Source organism: Phalaenopsis equestris, unplaced genomic scaffold (genome assembly GCF_001263595.1).
Source record: "Phalaenopsis equestris unplaced genomic scaffold, ASM126359v1 Scaffold001282, whole genome shotgun sequence".
NCBI lineage: Eukaryota > Viridiplantae > Streptophyta > Magnoliopsida > Asparagales > Orchidaceae > Phalaenopsis > Phalaenopsis equestris.
The window spans coordinates 10,350-33,986 of NW_018165721.1; the positions used below are offsets into that span (position 1 = coordinate 10,350).

A 23,637-nucleotide genomic window follows, 5' to 3' on the forward strand; every position below is an offset into this window, starting at 1 on the left:
ATATATATGAGGATTTGAACAAAATATTACTTAGGATGTTGAAAGGTCAAAATTAAGTGGACTGTGGAGCTTTTTGAATAAATAATGATGATTTTGAAAGGTTAAACAATTGGGTGGAGTCTAGAGATTCAAATGTAAAGTTTGGAATTTACATTTATAATATTTTGATATTATAAATCTATCCATGCGTACATTGCTTTAAGAAGGCAGTAATATTTAGTTTTTTTATGTGAAGTTAAGAATTCGAGAAAGCAAGTAAATAATAAAAATTATATAATATATATATGTATGTATGTATGTATGTATGTATGTATGTATGTATGTATGTATGTATGTATGTATGTATGTATGTATGTATGTATGTATGTATGTATGTATGTATGTATGTATGTATGTATGTATGTATTATCTATATAGATACATACATATATATATATATATATATATACATACATACATATATGTATATATATATATATATATATATGTATGTATCTATATAGATATATATGTATGTATGTATACATATGTTAAATCCAATAATGTTTGGGGAACACACCTAAGAAATGGAGCGTTTTACTAGGATATGCTTGAGAGAGAGAGAGAGAGAGAAAAAAAAAGACACCAATACTAGACAAACAAAAGATGTGTTTTATTCAGAATATGTACCAATACTAGACAAACAAAAGATGTGTTTTATTCATAATATGTGCCCTTATTTATAGACATAGGTCTTAATATTAAAGAAGTACATATTAGCCCCGAAATTATTAGCTTTTTGGGGGTGGGGGTTTTGGTAATTACAAAATTATTGGCATATAATAAAGCCAGGGCTGATTCGATCGATAAAGAATGTCGATCATCTGGTCGATATATGGTCCGGAAGGGCGCTCCCCATCAATCGTTCTGAAAATTGATTACCACCCTACATGATTTTCTCTTGGCTTCTTCTCTCAATTGTTTTGGGAGAATTGTTTCCTTCGCTGCAACTCATTTGGAAATGACCGTCGAAGAATATGCTCAATATTTTGCATCTCCTTCCAGAGTCACCCATCTGCTTTGAGATTCATGCGAACACATTTCTATATGTACATAGTTACCCCTAATTCTCTTGTTCCTCGAAAGTTGTTCAGTACACGAGGATAAGAGAACTATTTGAGCACGTATGAAACAAATAAATGAAATTATCGCACAATAATTGACTTCTCTAGATTTTCATGCCATGTCCATTATAAATAAACTTTGGGGCAAGGGAGGTCGCACCATTTCCGTTTCTTCTAACTCCTTCGTCTTGTGCCCTTCTTATTTATTTTTCACGATGAGTAGCGAAGAAGCTCTTTCTTCTAATCAGAGTGTCCTTCTCAATGCTATGAGAAACATGCGAGCACAAGCCCGTAAGTTAGATTTGAAGCTCACACCAATGGGTGAGGCCTTAGGGTCCATTTGGGGCAACGATTTTCGTGTGGCGCAACCTAGGGCCACTAATTTGTGTCGTTTGGGGCGGCGTTTTGCACGCGACGACAGCACCATTTAGCAAAACGCAAGTCATGGGATAGACCCCACAACCAGTGTTTCTTCTCTGATACTTTATGCACTTACCCTTGGATTCCACCCCACATTCGTATTTTGTCCTTACCTTCCCCACGGAGCTTCTGCTTCCTCTACCCCAACCCATCGTTCCGGACACCATCTTCTTCTGGTATCACATTTACCTATATTATCTTTGAGAAATTTTTGTTTCTCGTGGATTTGCACCGTATAAAAAATTTTTCATTCATATTTCTAGCATTGTTGTTTAGCATATTTTTCATTCATGTGCACACACTCTGAAGTGAGGCAGTGAAATAGATAACCTCAAAAAATTACTATGACGTCATATTATGCATAGTTACTGATAACCCTTGGGTATTTGAGAAAAAAAATTGTAAGAAAGGACAACAGATCATTTTTACCATCATTTTTATGCTCACTGCTAGGAAACATACGTACCTGTTGTCAGTTTAAGCATGCTCATGCAAACTGAATTACAAATGTTATGCTTAGAAAAACATTTTTTTCAATCACACACGCACTCTCTAAAGTGAGGCAGTGAAATAGATTGCCTCAGAAAATTACTATGATGACATATTATGCATAGCTATTAATACCTGTTGGGAAAATAATGAAAAGTTACTGGGAGAAAGGGCAACATATCATCTTTGCCATCATTTTTATGCTCACTACAAGGAAACATATGTAGAATTTCATACTTTGTTACTGAAATTTAGGACTAATACCACTTAGGGTACTCTTAGGACCAGAAAAACATATTTTTCAATCACACACACACACTCTAAAGTGAGGCGAGTAAATAGATAGCCTCAGGCAATTATTGCGAAAGCATATCAGACATAGTTGTCTATACCCCTTCGGGCATATAATATGAAATTATTGGAAGAAAAGGCAATGATCATTTTTGTCATCGTTTTTATGCTCATTGCTACGAAACGTATGTAGAACTTCATGCTTTGTTACTGAAATTTAAGACTAATACCACTTGAGGCACTCTTAGGACAATAAAAGTATATTTTCAATCACACACACACACACTCTGAAGTGAGAAAGTGAAATAGAATGCCTCGAAAAATTACCATGATGACATATTATGCATGGCTACTAATTCCCCTTAGGGCATATAATAAGAAATTATTAGGAGAAAGGGCAACATATCATCTTTGCCATCATTTTTATATTCATTTCTTGGAAACATATGTTGAATTTCTTGTTTTGTTACTGAAATTCAGGACTAATGCCACTTGGAGCACTCTTAGAACAAGAAAAGAATATTTTTCATTCACACACACACTCTGAAGTGAGGCAGGGATATAAATAGCCTCGAACAATTACTGTGAATACATATCATACAAAGCTACTAATACGCCTTGAGGCATACAATGAGAAATAATTAGGAGCAAGGACAACTGATCATCTTTTCCATCATTTTTATGCTCACTGCTAGGAAAACATGCATAGAATTTCATGCTTTATTATTGAAATTCAGATTTAATACCAATTGGGGCACTCTTAAGATAAGAAAAGTATATTTTTCAATCACACACACACTGAATTGAGGCAGGGAAATAGATTTCCTCATAAAATTACTGCGAAAACATATCATGCATAGCTACTGATACCTTTTGAGGATCTAATGAGAAATATTGGTACAAAGGGCAACAAATAAGCTTGTCATCATTTTTATGCTCACTGCTAGAAAATATATGTAGAATTTCATGCTTTGTGACTAAAATTCAATAGTAATACTACGTGGAGCATTCTTATGAGAAGAAAAACATATTTTTCAATCACACACACTCTGAAATGAGGCAGTGAAGTAGATAGCCTCAGAAAGTTATTGTGATGACATATTATGCATAGGGACTGAAACCCCTTAAGGCATTGTTGACCTCATTTTTGGTTGAGACCTAGTTTTCCTCTTTAGTAGCCTAAGGTCTAGTCATAGGACTTCCTGTTGACAATTCCTAGAAAACTAGAAAAGGAACCCTCACCATTAGAAATTATAAACTCCTCTTTACTCAACTTGAAGTTCTACATATTGGTCCTAACCTCTATCACTTAATAGGTGGGGTCACTATGAGGGAGCTCAAGAAGAGTTCCTATAGAACTGTTGGACCTTAAGGTTAACCTTGGGTGTTGGTCTAGAGCTAAGGCACTCACCAGCATCACCTCACTCACAATCACTCACAAATACAAACCCAAAATTTTCTTAACTTTGATCCCTTGATACTTTTGGGATACTCATGTAGATGGTCCCCTAAACCCATTAGCCCTAGGCTAAGGTTTAGCTAAGACCAGTACATAGAGGACCCAAATGGGGTTTCCATTGGTCCATGGCTTATTTATGGTGGTTGGCACCCCAAATCTACCAAAATGCCCAACTTAGCCTTTTGCCCCTAAACTCCCCCAGATTACCTAGATACCATTGGGACCCTAAATTTGGCCAAATTTCTAAAATTTACCCAAAATACCCAAGTTTTTTCAAAAATCATTTCAAGCCTTTTGAAAATACCCAGATTACCCAAAATTACCAAAAAAAATGTTACCCAAAATTACCAAAAAAAAATGCCAAATTACCAAAATACCCCTCCTTAGATAATTCCAAAAAAGTCTAAAAACTCCCAAAATACTCTAAATATTCCCAATTTTTCTTTTCTCAACTACCACATGACCTAATTTGGTCATTTTGACCATTTTGACTAAAACCCCTAAAATTACCTTTAAAGGCCCAATCTCCCCAAATACACCTCAAATGTCCATCAAATTGGTCCCCATTTCCCCCAATTTCAATTATAAACTCAAATTAACCTTTCATATGACCAATATAAACTAAATTCAAGCTCAATTGTCCCATTCTTTGAGCCCAATTTTGATCCAAATCAAAAGCCCCAATTTCGGCCACATGACCTAATCTTACCCAATTAAACTCATAGGCCACTCAATTTTCCATGATTAATGTTGAAAACTCTTCATAAAATTCCTAAACATCAAACTTGACCTTTAATTGGCCTTAGTGAAGCCTCGATTTCATTTAATTTTGACTTAAGTCCAAAATCCCCAAAATTTGCCCCAAATTGGCTATGCCTCCAAATTTCACCAAATTGAATTCTTTAGCCCCAAAATTGGTAGCCAATTCATGTTGAAAACTATTCATGGCATTCCTATTGACCATTCTCATCATTCTCAATAATTAATTTAGACTTAGCCCAAGGCTAGACCAATCTAGACCGTAATCTAGCCCATCATGCCCAAAATGACCAAATCTCCAAAATCCTTCAAATTGACCCTCCAATTGAACTCAAAATCACTTCAACCCTTCACCAAAAATGTTCCTTACAATCATCTACATCAAATTCACCATTTAATTGGGCTTGAAATCATGGCTACCCTAACCCAAACCCAATCCTTGACCATGTGAAGTTAAATGGACCCATGACCAAATTTGACCAAATTAAACTCAACATGACCAAATTAACTCCACCACAGCCAATCTTTGGACCCATAAGACTGAGCCAAGACCACATAACCCAAGCTAAATAAGTTATGGACCAAGGGTCCATCAAATTAAAGGATTTATTGCTTAATTTCCCAGACCAAAGATATTCTTGCCAAATCCTCCCACCAATTTAAGTTAATTGCTTTAACATATTCCCCTGGCTCACCTGACCACCTAGCCACCTCCTCTGGCCTGGTCAGCCTAGAAAACACCAAAACCGTCGGCCTAGTCGTCGGAGAAGCCAAAACCGAAGGCCACCCTCTCTTAAACTTCACCCAATTTAAACCTAGAGGCCAGCTCGTCCAATTCAAATTTTAGAGCCCCTCTGCCCTCCACCTAAGCATCACATTGCACCCAAACATTGGCCATGACAGCCCCTCAAGCCCATTTTTATAAAAGATCCCCTCCACAGCCATGGAAGGCGAGTTGAAATTTTCTCTAAGAGAGCCCTCCAAATTACTCACATAGACTCTTTGAGACCTCCTCAACTCAAGCCAACCACTTTCCCCCACTGATTCCCACTATAGAAGCTCAATTTTGAGCTCAAACTTATGTCTAAAACCAGGACAGAGCTCAATCTACCTCCATAATCCACCAAAATTAAATTAAACTTACCCACACCTTCACAACACTGAAAAAGGAGAAGCCCCATAAAATCCCCCTTCCACAGAGGCCCTAACATAGCTCTAGACCAACACCTGAAATTGAGCTTGGTCGAATTCATATCTAGACCTTTCCTTACAGCAAGAGGCTTAATCCCTAGACTCTTTGGACGCCAACAAACATGTTGAGCACCTCTGATTGAAGCTTCCCTTCTCAGAGCAAAGGTATTGAACTCCCTCTCTGCCCGAGCCTATTTTGATTCTCCATTTGATTAGGCTTAATTTCATGACATCTTAACAGTATAGATATGTTCCAAGACGATCATTTTAAAAAAATAATCACTAGAATCCATTAAGAAATGAGAGAGATCTTAAGGTTTTAGTATGGACGGGTTCTTGGGCTAGGCCATTGGAGACGATGACGGAGAGCCATCTGATCTCACGTTTATCTCATCAACGGATGAGATCAAGTCGGACAACGCTCCCTTACATGAACTGTGGGCCTAGTCACCGCTGAGGTGGATGGCGACGTCAAATAGGAGCGCGTCGCGTGGAGTTTCAGAGTTGCTTAGGATGAGGTGGCGCCACGCATTTAAATAGATAAATAGGGAATTAAATAAATCAAAAAATGCTCCCTAACTTCAAAAATACATATCTTGGTGTAGAAAAATCACAAAAATAAAATAAAAATACCCTCTTGCTCCGTGAATAGAGAAAAACAATGTGAAAATAATTTGAAGTCCAATTGATGCATATTTTATTTTTAATTAATTAATTAATTAAATGCATATTTTATTTTTAATTAATTAAATATGGTTTTGAGTCTTTTGATTCTCCATGCATATAGACATTTCACCATGGCTTGTAATTTTGACATGTTGTAACCTCTGATAAGGGGACCATTCCCTGATTTTTCCAAAGTCATGGGAGATCTCTAGCAGAGAATAGGAGATCTCTAGACAGAGATCCATATTTTTCAAGTTTATGTCTATTATTTTCATAAATTAATCATAATAATTAGCATGTTGCTTAAAAAATTTCAAGAAAATTTTGGAAGGTTTGATATGACTAGAGATGAAAAATATTACATGGGTTAAGTCATTAAGAATGCACCTAATTTCCACCAACCCTAAAATACAAAGAAAATTAATTTTGGGTAATACAAATATCTAAATGACTTAATTTTTAATCTCCACTAAGATTCAAAGTTCAGAGAACTCCCCATAAATTTCAAAACATTTGAAGCTCATTTAATAACTTAAATTGATTTTTCAAGATAAATGACATTTTTTGTACTAAAATATTTTTTAATAATTAAAATAAAACTCAAAAAATTTTAAAAATGGTTTTTGGAGTTCTATGTGATCACATGAATTTTCTAAAAATAAATTTGAAATTAAAATAAAAATTCCATTTTCAAGCATATTTTTAATATTTAAATAATTAAAAAATGATAAGAATCACAAAAATAATAAAATTCATAGAAATGTTCTAAATTATTTTCTAAGAATTTAAGAAACAATTAGAATATTTTTCCTGACTTTCTAAATGAAGATATTGAATTTTAAAGCTTAAAATAATTTTTAAAGGTTAAAAAATAGATTTTCACCAAAATAATTCCAATAAATGAAAGAAAAATAAAAAAAATGTAAAATTTGCTTGTCTAGGTTATTTGACCTCAGAGAGATTTTTCAAAAACTTTCATCTCTCCAAATATTTTATAATTAATCAATACTTCATAAATTAAAATAATTCTAATAATTCACGAAAAACTCAATAAATCATGAACTTTGGTCCAAAGGGTTCTTTGGTCTAAGTCTACCTCCAGTAAAAATTTCAAGTGATTAGGCTTTTCCTTGGTAAAGTTATATAATTTTCTTTGAAAAATACTATTTTTACATTAAAATAAATATGAAAATTAAATTAAATTTTAAAAAATCACATTCTCTCCTCTAATGTCTTAATTGATTCATGAGTGAGGTGGGATGAACAATTCCAAAGTCATTTGGATTAAATCTGATGAATTATAAAGTGATACAACCTTAGGGGCAAATATGTAATTTTGGAAATTTAGCCTCATCTAACATTTTGGCATAATTTCAGAAAGGGAAATGAGAAATCTTTGATTCTAATTAACATAATTGGTTGTTTGAAACACAAGGGGTTAGCTGGTAGAAACACCAATCTCACTTTTGTTAATTAAAGAATAAATTTATAATTTCCTTAAATTATTAAAATTTGAAAGTCTAGTCAAATAAATTATCCTAGACTTAGGGGTATAGGTTTGGGTGTTAATAACTCACTAATTTGATACCTCTATTTGATGTTCAAATAACTTTAAAAAATGAATCATCATCACTTAAAATTTTAATCTCTTTCAAAAATAACTAAGACATCCATCAAAACCTTAAGAGCATAGCAGTGACCTAAGCTAAATCAAATCTGGTTAAATAAGGATTAGAAAAGTGAACATAATTAAATTTAAACATCTTTAAAACACTACAAGCCTAAATTAAAAAGTTGGTTAAATGTCTTTGATAGCACTAACTTGCTTCTTTAAGGGTTTTCACCAACATAATTTACAAATTAAATCACAAATGATAATTACCTCACACTTAGGGATAATTGAAACATTAATGTTCACTGAGCATTAAAAGGTATTTACAGGATGTGTTATTAAGCGACATAATAAGTTTAAATGAGCTTGAGACTTTTTAACAGGCGGTGAGAGGAAAACTCCTCTAGACCTGTTTGATACCCCGGAGGTCTATTAAAATTAATATGTTTTGCTTAACAAAAATCATCCTTAATTAAACAAATAAGGACCCACCAAGATATGATTTAGGGTTTAGGTAGGTCACCAAAACTTTTCTTTCATGCTTAATATAAAATGCCCTGACATGCATTTTGAGTGTCAGGTGGTGGAACGAAAGACTCGCCAGGTATAACATAATAAGTTTAAATGAGCTTGAGACTTTTTAACAGGCGGTGAGAGGAAAACTCCTCTAGACCTGTTTGATACCCCGGAGGTCTATTAAAATTAATATGTTTTGCTTAACAAAAATCATCCTTAATCAAACAAATATGGACCCACCAAGATATGATTTAGGGTTAGGTAGGTCACTAAAACCTTATCTTTTCCACTTTACATAAAATGTTCTAACATGCATTTTGAGTTTCAGGTGGTGGAATGAGAAGACTCGCCAGGTACGCTTTTATAGTTTACAAAATCGTCTTTTCTTAAGCTTTCCTCATTGTGCTTACTTACCTGCACGTATGAATAAAACACAAACTTACTATCAGGATAGCCACAAAACCAAAACCCAAAACTATACTAAAGTTAAAATCAACCAAGATAAAATCCACCGCCACAACATTCAAAATATAAAACAACTCAAAATTTATTCACAACAAAAATCACAATTTCAACTAAATTAAGACATCTCTATTGGATGATCGGGAACCCCTCGGAGGAGGTAACCTACAGTTGCTAATGAGGCTTCCCACGGTCTAAATGAAATTATGGAACTCATTAAGTTGAGTTTAGTAAATTCATTTAGACTAAGTGAATTCAATAGAAAATAGTGGTGTCGGAACGAGGGAACCGTGGGATCCTAACCGGTGTCGCTCTAATCAACTTTAGCATCTCCCATAACATTTAACGAACTTCAACCATAGGGTCATCCGATTTGAGATCATAACCTGACACCCTAGAAAACTTAAACTCGTCACGGCGAGGAGCTTAGAGCTAGCATGGTGGGCAACACGACCATCTTCAGCAGCAAAACCTGTCTTCCTTAGCTAAATCAATTTCCTTAGAATTAAACAACAAAACCATTAGATTTCAAGGTTGTCTGCCTAATGCAACATAAATCCTCACATTATCTTTAGGCCTTTATATAGCTCTGATGTATAATATAAGCCCTAACTCGTCTTAGGATTCTGAGTTTGTCGTTCGTCACGACCTAAATGCTCACATCTTCCAGGCTATTAGTGTGATCGTTTTATATAAATGTAAGCCCTAATCAAATAAAATTGGCAGGATGAAACACCTAAATATTCATCCTCAAAACTAAACCCAAATAATAAGATAGATCGGGAAGTCACCGAGGTTCTCCTCTGGATCCATGACATCCCCTAGTTCTTCCTCCTTTGGATTTCAAAAATGAAATGCTCCAAATTTGAGCCAATCCCATTTCACACCTCTTTGTCCGATATTATTAAACATTTCTATCCTTTTGAAATCCTTGAAGATAATATTTCCTAATTTTTATCGAAAGTTTTTTTAGGTGGCTTTGGTCATTTAAGATGTAATTAACTATAGGGGTTTGCCCTTATAGGAAGCTCGTCCGAACCCAGTTTAATATAAATCCTATTTAATTCTTATATTAAATAGGGAAAATTGTCGATAAATAAAACAGTTTCACAGACCAAACAGACGTCATATATTTCTCAATTTATTTGATCGAGCCTCATCCTCAAGTCCTGTGTTTATCCATCGGGATAGATACAGGGTTTGAGATACAATGCTCTTTCGTTTAAAATATGAAAAATATGAAAAATATGATGTCAGTTTGATTTCATATGTTTCCAAACATTAAAATGTCCTTTCAAAGCAGGCGACGTGATTTCAATTCCGGTGGCCGACGGCTTCTTACGGGCAACTCCCAAACCAAAATAGTGTCGACAGGCATGTGATGAGAAAATATTATAAGAAAGGGCAAAAGATCATCTTTTTCATCATTTTATGCTCACTGCTAAGAAACATATGTAGAATTTCATGTCTTATGACTAAAATACAGTAATAATGCCACGTAGAGCATTCTAATGAGAAGCAAAGCATATTTTTCAATCACACACACACACACTGAAGTGAGGCAGTGAAGTAGATAGCCTCCAAAAATTTCTGTTATGACATTATTATCCATAGGGAACGATACCCCTTAGGAAATATAGTGAGAAAATATTGTAAGAAATGACAACAGATCATCTTTGCTGTCATAAAGCTCACTACTAAAAAACATATGTTGCTGTGGTCTGTTTGAGTCTGTTTGAATTGTGTGCATGTGACATTTTTGTGTAAGACTAAAATTATAAGCTCTCATACTTGGTCATTGTAACTTTTCTAGCACATAAAACTAACAAGTCAAATGTTGATGAAATTTAAATAATATAAAAAAAGCTTTGAATATGCTAAAAATAAATTTCATCATGATACCCTTGTTATAAGGCACAAGACCAAAAAAGCATTTGATATAAAAATACGTAGGCACAATAAAACTTTTCATTTTCTTCTCCCTTCATTACGCCCTTCTCTCCCAAGTATTAGATGTAACTATTTGAATATTTCCCTTTTCTTCTCTCCCAAGTCACAAGAATTTCTCGATCCTCATTCCTTTTCAATTTTACATAACACACTATCGAGTACCGATCACACATACCGCACGATCTATTCTTGCATCGACTTCCCAATTCAAGCTTCTTGCACTACCTTCACCTTTTAATCACATAAATCTCTTGATTTCTTCCAACATTGTCTTCCCTTTTTTCTCTCCCTTTATCAACAATCCTATCCCCCTAAAATCCTAAGATTTTTTGTGATTTCTTATTTCCTTGTTTTCCTCTTTCCATGATATTTCTTTCCCCTTTTCACTTTGTTGTGTTCGTCATCGACACTGTGACGTATTTGCTTCCAATATGAGGTTGAAGTGTTAGGGCATAACCCTCATCTCACTTACCTCTACCTAAAGTTGTCGATTCTCTCTCTCTCTCTCATCTATCACCTTGCTCTCAATGACCTAGTCGAGGAAAGAGGACTGGTTCTCATTTCCTCCTCCTTTTCCTTTAATTTCAGCTGTTGAGCCTCATTCATCGTTGAACCTACTCCTTCCTCTTTCATTGCATAAGTTATAAGTCACATCCAATATACTTTCTCCCTTTGTTGTAATTTTATTATTTTAATTTATAGCCACTGTATGCATGTGTTAGAGTAATTTTTATTTTCAATTATTTGATCGTTATGAGAAAGTGATTAGAGCCACTCCTTTCTTCCTCATTTTATTTTCAAAATTTTAATAATAATAATGATAATAATAATAATAATATTGTAGCCAAGTTAGGTTACTCCTAACTTAATAAATAATTAATTTTATTACATTTATGTGCATATTAAATTTTATGAGTCTGACCTAATAGGATCTACTAATTGATGATGATTGCACTACTAAAATATTTGGAGTATTGTTGCTCGCTTCAAGGTAAGTAACTATAATTTATTAATGGATAAACATATCACTCGTTGTTAGAGGTGTTAACCTTATTACTTGTATTAAATTCCTAGTTCTTTGTAGGCTTGTCACACCCTTCAAATTCTGCTAAAATAGCTGGAGTTGATTTTATTACTTATTCATAATGAATTTAATGAATAATTAGTCTTGTTTTTTACTCCATAAACTCTTATTTAAGTATTATTTGCATTTCATGTTTCTAATAATTATTATTTCTTTTATAAATTTGATGTATTAAACTTGTTATAGTTTATAACTGTGTATAAATGTTAGTTGATATGCCGTAATTATATTTTCTTAATATGATTATGGTGCACGAAAAATATATGCTATTATAATAATATTATGTCGGTATTAAACTTTTATTATGACTAAATGAACTGATGTGTCCATGGAAAAGCATTCGATTTCCAAGGATTTTGGGTTTCATAGGAAAACACACACACACACACACACACACACACACACACACACATATATATATATATATGTATATATATCAGATAATCTTACACGAATGTTTCTATGTATGAATACACATAATGTTATGATATATAAATATTTACACAACAGTGCATACGTTTAAGTTATTCATATTCATAATCATAAACATTCAATACTCTTTTTATAAATTTATTATTTATATATCAAATTATCCATTTTATTGGTAATACTACATGTTTCAGATCATTATCATTTATGCTTTGATAAACATTAATTATTTATTAAGTTTGATTTGTCAAACTCATTCATTAATATTTTGTATGACAAGTTTTACCCAAATTGACTTCATAGGAGCAAATATTGTAATTTTAGTTTTTTTTTTGTTTTTTAAGTTTTTTATTAGTTATTGTATTTTCTTTTTTTTTGGTTTGAATAATTATTTATTGATATTTTGTTTTTTTTCTAATTATTTTTGTTTTTTTCTTTCATTTGTATTTGTTGTTGATTAAAATTTATCTTTCGTGTTTTTTAATGATTTTTTGTATAATTTTTTTTTTTGAGAATACAAAATAAATACAAATCCTTTCATAATGCCATATATTGTCAAGATATATCGCCTTCCGAACTCAAGGTGTAACAAAAATATAAGAAGCATTGTTAAAATATTTGTTTACAAAAAATAAAATACATTCATCAAAATAACTTAAATATATATGAATATAAGAAGTTTATTTATTTATATTTCAATCTTTCAAAATTTTATTTAAATAAATGAATATACATACACCTTAAAGTAGCAATTCTCAAACTTTTCATCAAAAATATGAGTTAGATGTTTGGGTAAATATTCTTATTTTGAACTTCTTAAGGGATTAGAATCATTCACAAAACCGGCTCGTCCGATTCCGAGGAAACGGCGAGGTCGTGACTCGTGACGATTCACTCAAGCCCTTAAACCGGTTTAGGCGAGTAATAAAATGACGAAAATAGCCCTGGTGTTCGAAACCATTTCCCGCCCATTCGATTTTAAATTGCATACCAGAGAGGTCTCATTTTTACAAACTCCCCACTGGATCAGTCCGACGTGGATAGCCGTCGGCAGCCAGAGCGCGGCGGCTCCGCCGCCTCCCCTCAGCCGCATTTCTCAACTCCTTCTCACTTGCTTTGGGACACCACCAATGTAAAAACACCTAGGCCATACCCAAGAAATCCTAACCCTATCCCAAGTCTTACCTCTCCTTCCCCGCTCTTCTTCACCGCTTCCAAGAAGACGCCATACTTATCTTACTCCACCCCCACTTCTTCCACATCTCACTCCATCTTTCGGCGCCATAAATCATCAGTTGCCATCTCTTCATCGCGTTCAAAAACGGCGCTCCGGCTAAAGGTTCTCGAGCTTGAGCAGTCCCGGTCTGCTCGTAAGGCGCTTATCCGCCGTGAGAAGTCTTTGGAAAGATGCTCGAGGTCCCTCACAGCCTGGATTAACTTCCTGCTACAAAATCCCAAGGACTGTGGCTGTAAGATCGGACCCTGTGCGGATGATGGCCAGCCATTGGGTTCGTTCTCAAAAGGAAAAGGAAAGCGCGAGAGCTTGGACGGTGGGATTATTGAAATTGGAAGAAATTGGAGAAGCCCAAAACGTCAGCGGGTGCAAACTGATGCGGTGGTTGATATCAACTTGTCCATGGTGAAGCAGGTGCCTTTTCTGAAGAAGTCGCTTGACAAGGTATGCAGCTTTGAGGACATGGTGGAGAGGATGCTGTGTCACATGAGCTCGAAAAGCTGCAATGAAGTTCTGTTGATGATGACCCAGGTTTGCAAGGTAAATTGCAAGTTGGAATTATTATAGGATCTTGTTTGGTGAAAATTAGGGGGCTGTTTGATAGCAAGATAAGCTTCATTTGTGGTTGCTGTTATGTTTCTCCAAAATATCATTTTCTTCCTCATAGCGTGCCTTTTAATGGCATTAGCTCGTCACTTTTCTCTTCTCTTATGATTTTCATCCTCCCCCGTTGGCTCACAATCACCAAAATTTTCTTGTGAGTTGTTTTTTCAAGCATATTACATTTGCTGTATTGCATCACAGCACTGATTTGTGAATTAGTTTTCATTGGTTGATGATAATAGATAAGGTTGGATGTAATTTTAATCTCTGTATTTTCTACAGAATATTGATGAAGGGAGATTGAAGATGAAGTCACATTGTCCTCTAGTTACTGATCTTGCTATCAGGGAGAGGGCAATCAAAATACTTCTGTGCTATAACTCTTTGTGGCTCCAGATAGGGTTGCATATTCTTTTTGGAGGCGACTCGCTGTTGGTTCATGATGGAGATCAAGATGAACACTTTCTCAAAGAATTCATTGAGAAACACTTCCTTACTCATGCGGGTATTGTTAGAACGCATGCTTTGAATAAGTTGGTTGGCGGCCTTTACAGGCCAGGTTACTATGAAGCTTTAGGAAGTGTAATTTTGAAAAGATTCTTTTTACTTGTGATTTCACTTGATAAATCAAAATGTGAGAGCAGTCTTCCAATTAAACATGGAATTGATAGCATTGATGGGGGTTCTCCACTTTTATTTGCTCGTCACTCTCCCATTAAATCAAGCCGCCAAATTATCCATGGTAGGCTTCCGGAAGTGTAATCTTTGATTTTTTTTTTTTGGGAATTTTGCATGCATACCTCTCAATTCTTATGTATTCAAATATCCAACAACTAAACTTCAATTTTTTTACTTATGCATGAAAATGTGTATTTCACTTTAAAAAAGTTAAAATTGTGTTTTTTATGTGATGTGAAAGATTTGGGTCGTGTAAAAAAGCAAAGTTTAGTGTTGCCCTTGTAAATAAGTCTGAATTGAGTGTTATGTATGTAAATATTCTTTTTTTTAACCATTTAAGCAATTGCTCGTCCTATTGCTTCTAATTCATGCTTTCAGAGTTCTTGGCCGATTCAATGCATGGAGAAGGTGATCTTCTTGCCCATCTTGTAATTTTGGGATGTAAGGTTAATCATCAACAGGTAATTATAGCTACTTGTTCTCTAGAATAGTACTTATATAACTATTTTACATTTTATAAACTATTGTGTTGGCTTACTTTGCTTGAAATTTTATTTTATTTTTTGCAATTTTCATATTTTCTTAAGAGGGATGATAAAAGTTTGTATTCCTTTTTTTATAGTCCCCGTTCTGTGAATTTGAATTCAAAGTCAAAAATATATTTGAAGATCTTCAGGATGGCATATTGCTGTGCAGAATGGTTCAACTTTTACAATGCAATCAAACAATTTTCTCAGTAAGGATCTATAAATATTTTTTTTTTGAAGATTTACACACATACTAGTCAATTCTTCTGTATTTAGATATCTAACATCTAAACTTCATTTTTTTACATGCATACCAGCTTACTCGGGCATGAAAAGGTGTATTTATTTTTTTAAAATGTTAAAATGGTGGTCTTTTTGATGTTTTATGAAAGATATGGGAGGTATAAATGTAAAAAGCAAGATTTTGGTGTTTGATATGTAAATATATGAGAATTGGGTGGTATGCCCCCTTTATTTTTGTCCTGCTTGCTTCTTTGTGCTTCCTCCTGCTGTTCTAATTTTTTAAATATGTTTTATGTAGAAATTAGTTTCACCTGATACCCCAAAAAAGAAGCTGCAAAATTGTAGTACAGCCATGCAATACCTCAAAGATTCTGGAGTTCATATGCTGGATTCAGATGGTGTTATGCTTACTGCAACAGATATTGCTAATGGGGATAAGGAGCTTACTTGTTCCATCCTATGGAACGTGTTTGTCCAATTACAGGTTTCTTTGTGGCATTTTTTTTTCTGTTATTAATTTTTAGTTGTGCATTCTATGTAGGTATAGCCGTATGGTCTGTGTTTATTAGGTTCGTAAATTAATTTACTAAGGTAAACCACTAAGGGGTGTTTGGCTGGAAGTACCATTTAGTAAATCCACTCAACACTGGATTTAGTAAATCTGAATTGTAGTTGTATGTATACCTTTTATCGAACTAGAATGCTCTCTACAAAATTTTCAAAAATTAATCCACATTATTGTGCTTTTATTTATCACATTTGTAATATCTTGATAAAAAGTTTTAATCTTTCGGGGCTTCTTATGACAATTGTACTTTTTTTTTTTCATTTTGGACATATGAGTGATTAATGTGCACTTATCTTTTCAAACTCCAATGAAGATTTCTTTTTTGTTTTTTTTTTATGTTTTATAAGTTGATTGTTTTTTTAATGATTTGGTCGACAAATGTCATCAACGTCGTCTTATTCAACCAAATAAGCCGGACATCATTAATTTTATTTGCCTTATTGTCCATGTATGATTGCTTTAGTTATATATTGTTTTTCCATTATGTCCAATTCATATATTCTTAGATCATTACCTACTTGTAGGTACCGTTACTTATCAACAGGACTACATTGCTCAAGGAGATTGTAAAGATTAAGGGTTTTGATGTGGTAATTCTCTCTTCTTCAAATAAGTCAATTAATATGTTTTTTAGCTATTGCTACAACCACCCTTTTTTTAAGAAAATTGAAATATACAAATTTTCATTGTAAGAAGATCACTTCAACACTTTCCACAAAGTTCTTGAGCTGCGAATCTTCTTAATTTAATACTTGCCTATTTGCTCTTAGGGGCTCTTTTGTAACAACTTTAGTAAATCTTGCAAATTTAGATTTACTAAATCCTGCCAACAATAGGCTTTAGTAAATTCAAGATTTAAGATAGAACTGAGAAGAATTGAGAATAAATTGGATTTTACTATTTTACTAAATTCAAGATTTAAAATTTATTCTCTTTTTGTCTCATAGATTTTAGTTAAATCCCACATAAACCAGTTACCAGATAGCATTTTTTTAATCCTATCCAATTTCAATACTTAATATTTCTTTTTTTTTCTTAGAGCTTTTCCTAAACTAATATTTTCTCATGAACACTCACTTCTCTATACTTGTGGTCAGGAATACTTGAAGTACAATTCTATCAATGAAATGAACCTGCTTCTTCATTGGATCCAGGTATTTCACTCATTATCAATTTTGACCTATAGCCTCCCACACCGTTCTTTGCATATTTTCCTATTACTTGGTAGGCTTTACTTATGTTAAACTTTCTTTTACGCATAGTATATCTTGAATGCTTGGGAGCTAACATATGGTACACGAGGCTCTTAAGATTTTTTACAAAATAGGTAAACTTAAAAGGACAAATTTACACATATTAATCGAGGAGAAAGTTAAAAGCAAAATTGCAAATTTAAATTTGTAAGAATGATGGTGATGGCGAAGAAAGGATAAAGAAGTTGGAAAGAATCATTGAAACTGTTGATGTTCTTCCCATTACTTTCTTCTCATTTTAAGGGGATATCACTCTTTAAGGAGAGAAGAGAAATTAGAAATCTACTTTTTTAGGTTAGTTCCTATTTAACAATTCTCTTTAAACTTGAATATAATTTTAGATATTTCTTAGATCTTTATATAAATATATCGATTTGTTCTTAAAAGTCAAATTTAAGTAAATGTAATTTTATTCCTAGTTTCATAAATTTCTTGTGCTTTTTGCTTTCTTCTTTTCTACATCTTCATTCTTGGAATTCCCTTTTTGCAACAACCAAATTTTCTCTAAGTGCAGCATTAGAACATTCATTAGCTCATCCAACACTAGTCTCCTTATTTAGCCATTGCATTGCTGCTTCCAAGCTAGTCTTTCTATTTAGCCATTGAATTGTTCTTCCCATATCTTCTCCTCAGCCACTGGACTATTGTTCCTAGACTATATCCCGTCACATTCTATACTGTTTGGAAATAAAAATTGATTGTCAGTTTAGATTGAAATTTGCGACACCAAAGACCACATCAATAAGATACCATGCCAGGTGTTGCCATTTGCCATATGCCAAAGTCATTTTTAGGTAGCTCATACATTCGTGATAGTGCTATATTGAAGATCTTATTAGTATCATTTTTAAAACAAGTGCAGAGGCTTAGTTCTTTTAAAAATGTAATTTTAAAATCCCTAGTTTTTCAAAAATACAATTCTTTCCTACTATAAATAGTAAAATCATGTAGCAATATTGTGAAAAACATATTTTTTGGATTGATGACACAAGGTGCCAAGTGAAAAACATATTATTTGGTATAAATAATGAAGAATATAGTAGTATTGTTTAGAACAGTAGAGAATACATGATCAATTATGAGATAGGCTATAAAAAAAGCATACCCTTGATTCAATCACCCAAAAAACTGGTAAAGAACATATATGTGAATCATTAATGTTTTAGTAACTACAATAAGGTTTCTATGCTTATATTCATTCAATTCCATTTTGCCGAGATGATTATGGATATAAGGGTTGATGTATAAGACTATTATTGACATCAAAATTTGACAAAAAAATTTGATATTCCGAAAAATAAACCCAAATAACTTTATTATATTTATTAATGCATAAGGTGAAATAGAAAACCCCATATGGCAATCATGGGTCTCGGTCTCTATATTTTAGAGTGAATAGGGTCAAATTGTGCATCATTATGTGAGGATGAAGACATGGGAAAAGGTATACGATTAAGTTTGGTAAAGCTCATATGCATCACAATCGTATTTTAAAATAAAGGGTGGCTCTTGCATTAAGTTTTGAATATGGTGAGGAGAGCTGTCTAGGTCATAGTACCATTGAAAGAGAAATCAATGATATGGTAATAAGATCGACAACATTTAGCGATTAAATATTGCTAACTTCAACATTTCTAGCCATCATTTTCTTGTATTGAGTCATCGAAAAATACATTTAGAAGAATAGAATGTTATTGAGAAATTAAGCCTTGATTAAATATTGCAAAAACAAAATATTGATAAGCAATTGTTCGAGAGATAAATATTATTTGTAGTAAACAAAGGGGAATTATTGACAAATTTTTAGAGGCGTGAGAACAAGTGGGAGAGATTATGGTAAGGGATAAACATAATTGTTTGTGGCTTGTCATATGGTGGAATCACCATAATCTAAAATCAATACATATTAGTCTCAATAGAAACGACATACCTCACGGAAGATACAATATAGGATGTTTAGATAATGTATGCGATTTTTGAAGCATTCAATCATAATCTTATTGAGAGGCAATTATTAATCTAGAAGGTGTCATTATAAGGAATTAATAGCCTTTTATTGACGATGGAAGTATATTATGTTATTTAGGAATAATTGAATTTCTCCTAATAATATTCAGGAGGATTACTACGACTATAATAAGGGTAGGTTGGAATGGTATTATGGCTATGATGGTTTTTACCGGTACTGGGGTTTCTTCATCCATGTTTTTGTCAATCACCATCAGAAGGAGCTACTAAGGCTGATTGATCAAGTTGAGTTTGGTAAGTTGAGTTTTGTGTGGTGAAGAATTCGAGAGAGTGGTCATCATATGGTTGATTCAACAATCAATTGAGATTATATACCTTTTATAGAAGCATGCATGTTGAAGATAAATTTGATGTCAATAAGTTCTTCACTCTATTTATACTAGATAATTGAATAAGTAGTGAAGTGACGTAGTTGAACTTTTCTCGTTTCTTTTTTCTGCGCAATCAAATTCTTGATACGCATATCATTTTACTAAAGAGAAAAAAATATTAAAATGATGAGTGTAGACACAAAAGATACTTAAAACTATATCAAGCAAAGAAAATTCCAAATCTTTTGTATAATTCTAAAGATGGCAATCAAGCTATTAAAGTTTAAAGACTATTTAACAACTAATTAAGAATAAAATAGTTAAATGTTTGTCATTGTAAAAATTTGATGATCTTAGTGACATATGGACGAGAGGTATTTAGATGTTGAAGTAGTGTGCATCAGCTAGAAAGCAAAATACTCTCACACAAGGGCGAAACCAACTTAAGCTTTTAGGGGGAAACTTATTATAAAAATAAATTAATTTCTTAAAAGTAAAATAAATAATACATAATTAAACAAAGTAAAGCATAAATAAGGGTGAGTTAAACACCCAATATAAATTTTAACCAAAAATATAATTTAATTCAAAATTTTTTTTACTAACAACTAATTTAAATATAAGTTATTTTTATATTATAAACTTAAAATAATAAATAACTAAAAATATAATTTAATTTAAATAAAATAAGATTAAAAATTAATTTACAATTAAACTCGTTTTTATATTATTAACTTAAAAATAATTAAATTCTTTAAAATTTTTTGAAAAATAGAGTTTTTATTTAATACAAATATAGTTTGGGAGATAGCAAAACTAATGCATAAAAAAATAGAAAAAAATACAAAATTTAGGACGGTTTTCATAGATACCACTCAATCCTTATATATTTACAAATCGAACACCTAAACTTAAATTTTAGAAAATATGCCACTTTCTTATTTATGAAAATGTGTATTTCACTTTTTAAAAATTAAGGATAGTATTTTTATTCTAATATGAAACATTTGGGTGATATCAATAAAAAAAAATAGAATTTAGGTTTTAGATATGTAAATACATAGGAATTAGGTTATATATATGTAAATGCCCTTATTGTTGTTTAATGTAAAGTATTCCCGATGAGAGATCTGTTAGCTTGCCTTTTAGTCCCAAAACTGGGATTTATCAATTGTTACAGCTCTTTAAATTAAAAAGTATCAGCAAGTAAATTGAGAAAGTTAGAGTGCAACTTGGCCTTGTGGTTAGATACCGTGCTAGTGATATGCGCATGTTTGAAAAGTAATATTTGATTTTAAATTTTATTTTTATTTTTATAGTTTGACTATGCTCATTAAAAGTTTGGGTTTAAATGTCATCTTAAAAGCCGCAATGAATCCAGTTAAGTCGCAATTCTGCTGAGCTTGCCCACTATCCTGCTTAATTAGAGTTGGGCTTGGTTAATTTGTTTATTTGTAGTGACCTGCAGAAGAATTAAAGTGGGGGCAAAGTGCACTTTTGTGGGCGCGAATCATCGAATTGCTTGTCCTTTTATTAAAAAATGAAATTCAGGTTGGGCAATTGACTTAAGCATTGGTCTGCCATTGCTCACAGTCATAGTAGAGGATTTGTAGATTGTAATTTGACATTGGTATCTATGTTGGATGAGACTTGTTGACTTTTTAGGATAAAAAAGAGAAGCTATGACATCATTCAGATCATAAATATTGTTTATCACGATTTTCTTGAAATCTATTGTCTAGCTAATTATAGCAAGTTGCTAGTGATTGTGCAAACAAGTGCAGGAAGCATATTGCATGCAAATGTTAAGATGTTTGGGCAAGTATGGTGAGAGTGCTTCATTGTTGAGTGCACTTAACATGTGGAGTGGGTGTGACAAACAAGTGATTGAAAGATCTCAATCATCACAATTCACAAGCACGACAAGTTGCATGGGAGCGTAATAAAGTATAAGTGCTCTAAGCAGTATGCCAAGCACGAAAGCGTGTTGAGCATTTGGATGTAGGGAGGGCTCGAGAAGGTTAGGATTTATTAGGGGAGTAAAGAGGAATAAAGGGAGAGGGAAAGCGGGCAGTGTATTGTGGTTCTACTACAATGTTGGAAGAGAAAATTTTTGTGCCATTGACAAAATGTTGGTATTGATATAGAGACATTTAAAAAGAGTACAAAGATACTAAAATAATATAAAATAGTAATAAAAATTTATCTTTATAATCATGTACCTTTCAATGATAACTATTTCCAATCTAGTGTTTCTTTCAATAACAAATTGCATATGAAGATAATAATGATTCGATCTATATAGATGCTCAATTGGTTTGGAATTTAGTATATTGATTGGTGGTTATATTTAGAAAATACACGTTTGTTTGTTTTGCTGAAATAAATTTTAAGGTATTATGAAAACTGATGGAGTTCAATTCATGAGTAATCTTCTCTTTGTAGATCAAAATCAGCTACGTGAACTTGTTTTTTATTATTATGAATTCCCAACTCTGATTGGGTTTCAATTTTAAAATGCTCGGTGAATAGATTGTATTGAAACAAGGATATAAACATATTTAATATGTTAGTATTGCTAGCCTAGGATTATCTATCTTTGGTTTAATTTATTCTTTTTTTACGCATACTTTTCAATTTTTATTGTTCTATTACGTCTTTTCACATCAAATTATCATAAAAATATATATTTTTTCTATGTTTGAAGTACTAGCTCTCATCTTTTCAATCATGGCAAGGTGCTCATCTTTTATTAATATGAAGTGCTTTCACAGTATCTTCACTATAATTTACAGAAAAGTATTGATAATTGCAAGTTGTTATCGTATGTGAGAACAATTTATCAATGTTTGAAATTTTAGTTATCTCTGTTTTTTCAGGCAATTTGTGCTACACAAAATATAGAAGTCCAAAGTTTTTCTTCTCTGACTGATGGAAGGGCTTTGATCTGTTTGATCAAATCTTATTTTGGAAATGATATTCATCAATTACTTTTTGAAAAGGTTGGACAGTTACAAGCTTTTGTGCCTAGGCAAACTGTTCAGAAAAAAAATTCCTTCCTTTTGAAACTATGTGATTATTATTATAAATTTTATAGGAAAATGAGGATGAATACAATGATGATAGGATCAGGAAGCTTGATTGCCTCTCTCCCACTCTTGTTGATATTGCTATTGTCCAAAGTGTTACTACGATGTTGGGAAAATCTCCTGAGGTTCTAATGAAAGCTTTTACTTTCAAAAGTTTTCATTTGTTATACATTTTTCTTTTGCTGATTTTGATTATGTGCTCAGTAGATCTTGCATTTGTGCGACATATTTGATGAAGGTGCCTACTTTGATGAAAGAAGTGCAGTGATTCTTCTTGTTTTCCTCGCTTCTCGATTGATAACCAGTGATAAATTGGTAATGCATTATCTTAACTTTCAGTTGTCTTTCATTTGGAACTAATTGGCTGATTTTATATATAATGTTCTGTAGGATATAGTGAATTCATTTAGATTTCCACAGCAAGCCTGTCAGAGTCCACTGCGTGGATGCTCATCCATTTCTCGGTTGTTCCATTTACAAAGTGACCCTCATAGACCTAAAAATAATTTGAAAGAATTATTTTGTCTGCATAATAATGAAGGTTTTGACAGATATACAGTTAAAGGTGCTTCTGCGCTCTTTAATTCAGATTTTCAATTATTTTGTTGTTGATAGTTATCTTTTCTGCAAATTCTTTTTTCTTTAAAATTCTGCTCTTTCCAAGGATATGAT

At 32.8% G+C, this 23,637-nt stretch overlaps 1 protein-coding gene across 1 annotated transcript in view; it reads left to right on the top strand.

The window, feature by feature from the left end:
* LOC110033771 (abnormal spindle-like microcephaly-associated protein homolog) overlaps window positions 1-23,637 on the top strand; it is a gene marked incomplete at its 3' end in the record, with an annotated part of 31,260 nt that overhangs the window by 855 nt on the left and 6,768 nt on the right. Inside the window, exons 2-12 of the mRNA XM_020737862.1 lie at window positions 13,426-14,205; window positions 14,551-15,010; window positions 15,325-15,407; window positions 15,569-15,682; window positions 16,015-16,200; window positions 16,809-16,874; window positions 17,382-17,438; window positions 22,756-22,878; window positions 22,974-23,090; window positions 23,173-23,280; window positions 23,356-23,530. Coding sequence (XP_020593521.1) covers window positions 13,426-14,205; window positions 14,551-15,010; window positions 15,325-15,407; window positions 15,569-15,682; window positions 16,015-16,200; window positions 16,809-16,874; window positions 17,382-17,438; window positions 22,756-22,878; window positions 22,974-23,090; window positions 23,173-23,280; window positions 23,356-23,530 — 2,269 coding nt within the window. The remainder of the gene's footprint in view (window positions 1-13,425; window positions 14,206-14,550; window positions 15,011-15,324; window positions 15,408-15,568; window positions 15,683-16,014; window positions 16,201-16,808; window positions 16,875-17,381; window positions 17,439-22,755; window positions 22,879-22,973; window positions 23,091-23,172; window positions 23,281-23,355; window positions 23,531-23,637) is intronic.